Source organism: Phaethon lepturus, unplaced genomic scaffold, assembly GCF_000687285.1.
Source record: "Phaethon lepturus isolate BGI_N335 unplaced genomic scaffold, ASM68728v1 scaffold11280, whole genome shotgun sequence".
NCBI lineage: Eukaryota > Metazoa > Chordata > Aves > Phaethontiformes > Phaethontidae > Phaethon > Phaethon lepturus.
This window is the reverse complement of record NW_010511204.1, coordinates 22,414-31,493: the sequence shown is the minus strand read 5'-3', so window position 1 is coordinate 31,493 and position 9,080 is coordinate 22,414. Positions and strand designations below refer to the sequence as shown.

The window sequence follows — 9,080 nt, the reverse complement described above, 5'->3', positions numbered from 1 at the left end:
ACGGGAGGCAGCAGCTTACCTGCTCTTTCAGTCTGTGTTTGCCCGGCGCCTGTGCTTTGCCAGCTTTTGACTTCTGCCCCGCACAAGCACATGTAGCACCAGCCAGCGATCCCAGACCTCGCGCGGGGCTGCTGGCCTGCCTCGCTTCAGTGTTGTGCACCGGGGAGGCTGAATGAGGAGTGATTAGCATGCCCCGCGCCAGGGCCTGTGATCAAAGGCCTCTTGCTGGCAGTCACTGATGGAGAACATCGTCCGTTATCTCCGTGTCTGATCACTTCCTAATCTACAGCGCTAGCTGTTCTTGTAGTTCCTCTTCTGGATGGCAGGGAACTGAGTTACGGGGGGGACCAAGGAAGGAACACGAGCAAAGCAGGGGCTGGTCCCTGGACCCTGAACTCCAGGGTAGCATCCTGAATGCTGACTGTCCTCCCGGAAGCAGCACAAGACCTACATTGCGAAGGGGAAGAAAGATCACGTTTTTCACAACACGTCACTTTTCATTTTGCTCACCTCTGTGTTGCTGTATTTCGTTGATCTGCTCTGGCAGATACCAGGTCTGTCTCTAAAACTGTATCTTTGCATGCACAATTATGCCCACAGGTAATAGGAAACCAGGGTTTCAAAAGAAAACCTGATCCCATTGCTAGATAATAGCAGTTTCCTAAATAAATGTGTGGTTGCCCCGGGGGTTGAGGTTGTTGCCAGATGCACCTTTTTTTGATTGGCGAGAACAGCAGATGACGCTTCATGGCATATAAGTGCAAGAGAAAACAGAGCACAGATAAGCAGAGCAAGCAAGCCATCTGGAAAGAAGAGTTGAGAAGGAGTTAAAGCAGCTGCTTGCCATGGCATTTGGAATGCTAATCTATATTTTGCTGAAAGGTAGGTTTGGAGGAGGCTTTTCCATGTCGTAAGATCTTTGTTGAACAATAGTTAGCTCTTTCTGAAATAAGCAGTAGGGGTGGGAAGCATGCAAAGACCTTACGTAGCAGAATTACTTTAGCAGCTTAAACCTGGATGAAATTTTAACTGATAGGGTGTAAGTTAGACTCTTAGAGAAGAAGCTCCTTAGACCGGTAAATAGGTGTAACTCTGCAGTGTATTGCAGGTATCTGCATCCTAAATTGTGTAAGATGATAGAATGGAGAACAGAATGGATATGTATTTTCAAAAGTTGCAAACGCTAGTTTGTTTCTCCACAGTCATCTTTATGCTGTGGCAAAAGGAAGTTTGAGGCAGGAATGTTTTAAATGGATTGTTGTTCTATTGCTGCATCGTATCAGAATTGTATTAAGTGGGTACCTGTGTTCGGGCTGAAATGAACCTTGAATAGATATACTGAGTTTTTCTGTTGCAGTAAGCATCTATTTGCATTACACAGCAATGGGGGCACTGAGTGAAGAGTCAGCTATTACTATTTCATCCCTCAGCACAGACTTATGGACTAATTGGACAAAAAACAACGCTGAAGGTATTTATTCTATGTTCTGTTTGTCTCTATTAATTTGTCATTAAAAAAAAACCCCAACGAAACAAACAACCCACAAAAAAAACCCCTACAAAACAAAAAGCCCCCAGCAAAATGTATTAGGATGATAGCTGCTATAATGCTCTTGTCGCTTGGATGCTGTTGAATTTTGTGTGTATTTTATTTGTGAGATGAGCTGCTTTCTTCGTGGAGCCTTAAAATCCTCTCTGAAGTAATAGCTACCACTCAGCTGGGGTAGGCTCAGTGTTGGCCAGCTAAAGGCTCATTTACCCAAAGTCATTTGTAAGTTGAAGAAGACATTTTAAGGCTCATGGCCACAGGCGTCTGTGTTTCTGATGGCCATTTCTGTTACTTTCAACTAGCGCTTGGTTTCTAGCTGTCTGCAGCGTGAATCTCTACACACACAAGCAGAATGCAGTAAGCCTAACTGCAAGTGACGCCTCATTACTGTTACTCAGTAGTGTCTTTGTTGCAGTTTTGCTTTCGGCTATCACAGCTTCCACAGCCCTCTTCAGAGTGCTAGCTCTCTCTTTTCTTTCTTTTTCTTTTCTGACTGAAATGTGAACTCAAGCTATTTACCTGCCAACATCTGAGACCAGACCGCTGTGTTTATCCTGCAAGCTGCATTCTTGATGTTACTTCAGGTGCTAGTGATGTCATTACTTTGGGAGAACTGTGCGATCTGGAACTGAGGTTTTGGCAGGTCAGTAAAGGAGGAAAGGATTTAAACTGTGATACTTATTAATGTCTTTGTACTTGAAAAAGAACATAAACATGCATACAAATCATCTTCTGTTCATTCTAAGTCATCACTGGATGTCTTACAAGTGGGTTTTTTTAGTAGATCCGTAACCTTTTTATTTTTCTCATAACAAGTCAAACTGTTGGGGTTTTTTTGTCTAATTTGTCATGGTGGTACAGTATTATATATATTCATCCATACATATACTATATGTGTGGAGTTTGTATATATGTATGTAAAATATATATTAATATATTTGTATACACATATATGTATGTGAAGTCAGGAAGATGTTGATTTTTGACTGCAGGACTTTGACTTATCAGCGCAGCTCTGCGGTCTGGTTTAGCGGATTTGTCTGTGACACGATTCTTCCAGAGTTACGTGCAGCAAACAGGAGTAAAATGAAGTAGAAATACCTTTATACTAGCTGTGGCTGTGCAAGTCAAGTAGATAGCGCTTGTAGCTGAGAGTGTGTTCCCTTCAAAGGTGGAAGCAAATTCACAAACACACAAGCGCTCGTTTTCACGGGTAGGGAGAAGTATATTTCGGTGGTGGACCTTTTGCAAAGCTAGTGAAAAGCTTTTCCAGAAAGAAGATTGAGAAGAAATGCTTGAAGAGTCACCAAAGAAACTGCCTGAAGTTTTCTTGTAGCTCCCTATTCCTGTGCAGGTGGAGTTCACAGTGAGGTTTATAACCAAGGCTCAGTAATACCGGATCCTAAGAAAATCAAGTCCTGGTGAAGTATCACTGAAGGTGCTGGCAGCTTCTTGTGAGATTGCAAATCCTCTGGGGACCGAGGTGCAGTTTGTGGAAAACAATTCATTTCTGCTCATTCCATTTGCCTCCTATTTACAGTATCATGTCCTGCTTCCTCATTTTATTTTACATGGGCTTTTACCTGTCACCAGTGCTGGGGCCAGGAAACATTAGGCGCGTTGTTCACCCGGGTTGGAAAAGGTAATGGAGAAGATGCCTGTCTGGGAGATGACAAGGCAAGGATGAAGAACTTCTGACGCTGTTTGGGCTGAAGGGGAGCCCAAATGGGCAAAATGGGCAGCTAGGAGGAGGGAAGAGCTTGCTTTCACTGGGGAAAAAAATGAGATCCCTTCATTGCCATGAGCTGCTGCTTCCTCCCCGATGCACCGTGTTTGAAGGCTGAGCTGTCGTGGTCGTAGTGGCTGACTCGTTTTGTTGCCGGTCTGTCAGTTTTGGCATGCCCAGGCTTCCAAGTACCTGTACTTTTGATTTCGTGTTAGATCTTGCCAAGTGTATCTGCTGGAATGACTCAGTTGCAAGCAACTGTCAAGTGCTTACACAGCATGCTTTTCTTCCTTCACGTGACATGAAAGGGCACATGGATGTGTTTATTCAACAGCTTATTTAGTATCTAGGTGGATAATATGATATGAATTAGCATAATACTTAGGGGTGGGTTAGAAAAGCATTCTTTTTGTTTTCAGGACTCATCATTCTTTCAGATGTCGTTTGGACTTTTGCAACGTCACGGTAATTAGCATTTGGAATTTTTGTGCATACATTTAAGATTCGATCTTGCAGCCCACAATGGACAAAGCTCTTGCTCCTGACAAGGGAGGAACATATTGTTCGTTGGTCACCTGCGCAGCGAGATGTTTGTCTCAAATGCTTTCTAGGCAGGCTTCTGCTCTAGGCTGACCTTTTTTTCTAATGACAGTGCTAACTTTCATGGCACTCGGGGGAAGAGGTTTCACGTACCTGCACGAAGCGAGGTGTCTCCCAGACGTTGGTAGATGGAAGGCCGCCACCTCTCGGCAGCGGTGGGGTCAATGAGGAGAGATGTTCTGGCTGCAAGAATCCATCTGGTGGAAGTTTGCGTAGAAGTGGCTGGGGATTTCATGCCTCTGGCGTGCAAATTTGTACCTTCCTCGCTTGTATTTTTTCTGCACGTGGGAGAGGTGTGAGCGAAATACTAAACCGGTGCAGTAGACATCTTCTCAGGGCTCGCTAGCAGAGTAGAGCTTTGGGCGACAGAAAACGCACATGCAAGGGTCCTGTTGAGTGGTTATGTTTAGCGGTTTCGTTGTGCCCCGCTCTGTGCTGAAACAGTGATTCAAAACAGTTGGTGCTTAAGTGCTCGAGGAGACGCACGGGGGAAGCGTGAGCGTGTCGTTGCAAATTTTCTGAAACCCTTCCCTGCAGAGGTTCGATAGCTGGTCTACAGGTCTGTTAGGCCTAAGAGAAAACAGGCTTTTGCAGGTCTCCTGCATTCCGGATCTCCTTGGCACGGCTGAGCCCTGCAGCTGTGGTGACCGTGTGCTTTGTTTTCCATTGTGCTTTCCCCACCAGAGAGCATCGTACTGTCCTCCTGTGCAGAAAACGGTATTATCCATCTCTTGTCATAAAACTTGTCTTTTCTTCCTGAAATCTGTCCTTTCTGAAGTTTTTCTTCTTTTCCTGAAATCTGTTCCCTCCAAGGCCTGGTTGTGTGCTGGCTGTGCTCTCTGCCCGCAAGCCTGTCCCCGGAGCTTGTCGGCAGCGTTCCCGGAGCCAGCCAGAAAAGAGCCAGAGCTTGATATGAGAGCTCGCGTGTGGCCGTCTTCTTTCCTTGCAGAGTGTGCATTTCAAGGCTATGGGTCGGTCTGCCCTACGCAGGGCTTTCTGTAGCGGAGATGCCTCTCTGGTTTCCGTATATGGGGACTACCTAGCCGTGGTGGCCCAGAACTCGCTGCTAAGTGATGCTGCACACAAATCTGGTCTCTGAGCCGGTTCAGGTACTTCCCTGCTGCATCACAGCGCGCAGTAGAGATAGGGCCTTGGTCTCGGCATATCCTTTGGTGTCTGTGTATCGTCGCTTGATTGCTAGGCCGAAACTGTGGATTTGGTTTATAGTTGCTATCTTTAGGTCTGCTGTCTTCACAGTGTGAAGAGAAACTTGTGATTTTTCCATTCAAGAATGGAAAAGGTGCCTTTTTCTCAGCCCAAAGAAGTTTGTTATAAAGCAAGACATTTTTTTTCAACCTCTGTAGCTTTTCCCAAGAAAGTATAGTAAACCAACATGTTCTTATTCGAACAGGCTGAAATTGTTACTTGTTCTCTTTAAGTCTCTTGAGAAGCTGGAAGTCCCATTACCCTGTCGGGTTTTAGAGGGCACTGTTTTCAAAGTAGTCATGTTGGATCTGAGTTACATTGATAGCATCATGCCTCTTAGGTGTGCAAACCACATGATTCACAACTGAAGCTGTGAATCGCTCCGAAGTGCGGGCGTAGAGTACAGCAGCTGTTTACCATGGCTTGTCATCTCTGTGGCGAAGCTGTGTAAAGGACGAAGAAAAAAGTTGCTTAGTTGAGCGTGTGGGGTGGATTCCTGCCATTAAATGGCTCAAACTGGAATTTGATTGGAAATTCAGGGGATTGGTGGTGTTACTCTTGAAAAATTGTCGTGGCATCTCGAGTTGCCTGGAGTAGGGCTAGAGGCTTACATCTATGACAGTGGTTCCATCACTGTAATATCTCCAGACCTTGATTCAGCACTTAGTCAGAAAGAAAGATTTCTGCTTGTTCTACCTTTGTTTAGTCACTGAGCAAACCTTGTCACCTTCCTGCATCTTTTTTTTTTTTGCTTGTGGTCATAACTGAAAGCTGGTGTTTACGTACACTTGGTTAGGAAATCGCCCTCAGCCATCACTGAAACAGTCCCCTGAAATAGTAAGACAGTGCTTGGACACCCCACCCCACCAGTGATTCCTGTAACTGGGTAGAGAGACCAGTTTAAACAGGTACTTGTTTTGATGGTGAAACTTGTGAGCTTTCTTTTTGCTTGCCGCACCGCTGTTCCTGCGGCTTCATGCCGGCCTCTGCACTCCTTCCACGCAGGAGGGTGCCCCGCTCCTGGGCTCAGGTGCTCATCTATTGGGATGTGACACTGATATGAGATCCCAAAAAACAGCTGGGGCTAAGGTAGTCATTTTCCGTGCTTGCCAAGCAGAATCGTGCTTCCTGACCTGGATGCGCATACTTCTGTGCAAGTTCAGAAACTCGGTAGTCGTGGACTGTGTTTTTGCATGGGAAGACCATCCGGGCAGTCCTGGGTGCTTACAAGCGTAACTGGACGCTCTGCTGATGTTAGACCATGGAGAATGGGTAGAGGGAGCAATTCCACTATTCATTGCTCACTCATAGCTGCAGAGCTGGCGGGCAGGAGTGTTAGAAATGCAATACTTTGTCTTGTGATAGGGAGAAGAAAAAAAGGAATAATGACGAATAATTTGAATTCATATTCGGAAGCATACTGAGAATAATTCAGTGATCTCATTGTGTCCTAAGCCCCTGATATTCCTGGGGTGTTTTTTCTGATTGGATTGCGGGTTGGATAGTGCTGATGTTAGCCTGCATGTATATCCCATAATAATAGTTTTTATACGCGCTTCTCAAGAGCAAGTAATTTATTTACAGTTTGCTTTTTTTCTGAAGCTGTGCTGGGATGTCTTAGAAGCTTGTACTGCTTAGCCGAGTTTGAATCTGCTCACAAGACGTGTCACGGTATACCTATGTATAGGTGTCTTCTGCAGGCAATGTCTGTTCAACGTGAGTTGTGAAAATATATTCAAATTATTTTTTTTCATAAATATAACATAACTGTTTCCCCTTTCACAGCAGACTACACAGAGCAGCCGAAACTCTTGAAGCTTATGCAGACCTGTCTTGAAGAACACCACAGCTATTGTATCAATGGGCTCTGTGCTTTCCACAGCGAACTGAGGAAACCCATATGCAAGTAAAGAATACTGCTTATAAGTATCCTTCTTAGAAAATAACAACAGTAGCATTGTTTCTTTGTCTGCTACGCGTTACTAATGTAATGTGACTAATATTCAGCAGAGCGCAACTTTCAAGTGCCAGTCAAGTATTTGTTTAAGTTTGGCACAGGCTTGAGCGCTGTGGTGGCACGGAACCATCAACGAGGCAGTAGTGCTGTGCTAGTGTAATACTAAGACAGGGAGAGGGAAAATCGCAGCTTAGTAGGTCACTGCCGTGGCGGCATCTCAGATCACAACTGGTGCTAAAGTAAGTAGTAGAGGAATAAGTAGATGTTCACAGTGGGCACAATGAGGGGGCAAGATCTTCTAAGATGTGAACTGCAATTCCCTTATTCTGCAACTGCTTACACACCTATGTGGTGTCTGTTGTGTCCTCCAAATTTTCTAGGGTCTACACTGGGCAGCTTTGACCTTTGGAGACGTTATAGCAGCTAAGGATCAGCGGTGCGCAGAGTGCTCTTTGACCACACCCTCTGTGATGAGGGTGTATTTAGACTGTGTTTGCTGCTGTCACTGCAGTACTTGAGCTGGCTTTAAACTAGATAGACTGGGGCAACTGGTAGTCTTGGTGGAGTGAAGAGGTTCGGACAGAGCACCAGATTGAGCCCATCCTCATTTAGACTTGTTTTAAATTGGTTAAAACTGATGAAAACTAACATGTGTTTGTGAAATACAAAGCATAAGACGTTCTGAATCACTTTTGCATGGTGTATATTTATTTTGTAGGTGCCTTGCAGGCTATAATGGAGAGAGGTGTGAACATTTAACACTAAATTCATATGCACATAATTCTTATGAACGCTACATTGCTGTGGGAATTGGTGTAGGAATACTGACAAGTGGGATACTTGCTATCATCTACTGCTACGTAAGAAAGAGGTACGGGAGATATGTAACTTGCTGGGAACATTCATGTGAATCTGTAATTCAGGAAGAATGGGCAGGAGGAAACAGTGTTCAGAGTTTTGAGGGCCCTGGGAGCGTGTTCTTGCATGTTACTGATCTGCGGTGTGATCTTAAAGGAGCTGACACTCTATACCTCTGCTTTCCGCTCTGCCAGTCGGGTAAATAGTGCGATTGTCTGAAACGTGGGTTTCGTTGGGGCTGCCCAGATGAGTTAGGCCATTAGACTTAGGGTCTGTTCAAACTGCTGTGGTATTAGATTTGTCTGATTAAAATCACATGATGATGTCCATTTTAGATGCAGGAAATTGAAATCACCCTACAAAGTCTGCATGGGCGAGACAGCGTTGTGAAGATCTGGCGTTGGGACACTCACCAGTTTGCCGGTAAACGAGAGGAAGTTCTGCTGGGAAGCCCACCCCTCGCCGTCTGGCAGGTACCCCAGCCTCGCCGATGAGACGAAATAAAGGGAATGACAGAGCGAGTACATAAAAGGAACTTGTGCAGAACCGACAGGCTCCACGTGCTTTTGAAGAAAGACTTCCTTTTATTAGTAAAGGTTGCTAGATGGGCAGGTCCGAACAGCTAAGGCCACTTATAGCCCTCTCGACGCTCTCATGTGGTTGGTGTTTGCTGAGCGGAGGACTGGTTGGTTTTAGCTGCTTGCAGTCATTTCAAGACCTAGTATAGTGTTCTGCTTTGGTCTTTTCTGTCTCCACCACCACCCCACCCCACTACCCCACCCCCCTACCCCTGCCTTCTGGAGGAAAAGCACAACTCGTTTCACAATGGTGTCATATTCCGAACATCATGTGCTGACAAGAAACCCTTTGGGTTTTGATTTCAGCTTCTGCTGCCTATGTCTGTGGATAAACAGCCCTCTTAGAACACAGCGGTTATCTTCGGCATGCTAAGCCAAGTATAGTCTTCTGTTGTCGTGAAGGACACAATCATAAAACGCTTTGGACTGAGAAAAAAGGATGATGCTCAAAAGCTTACTTAAACTTAGGAATAGAGAGTAAGCAGTTCCTGGAAAAGTAGATCATGACACCGCTGCGCATGGCCAGCTCTTACTGTTTTCATAAGCAAAGGAATCGTACGTCCTTGTCAAAATGGATTATTGATTGTGCTCGTGACAAAGAACTCT

General features: G+C 45.2%; 1 protein-coding gene across 1 annotated transcript; it reads left to right on the top strand.

The window, feature by feature from the left end:
- Positions 1-845: 845 nt before the first annotated feature.
- EPGN (epithelial mitogen) lies at positions 846-8,286 on the top strand. The gene is made up of 5 exons (XM_010283166.1): positions 846-882; positions 1,382-1,471; positions 6,867-6,987; positions 7,757-7,909; positions 8,232-8,286. The coding sequence occupies exons 1-5, from the start codon at positions 846-848 to the stop codon at positions 8,284-8,286; spliced, it is 456 nt and encodes a 151-aa protein (XP_010281468.1).
- The last annotated feature ends 794 nt before the right edge of the window (positions 8,287-9,080 follow it).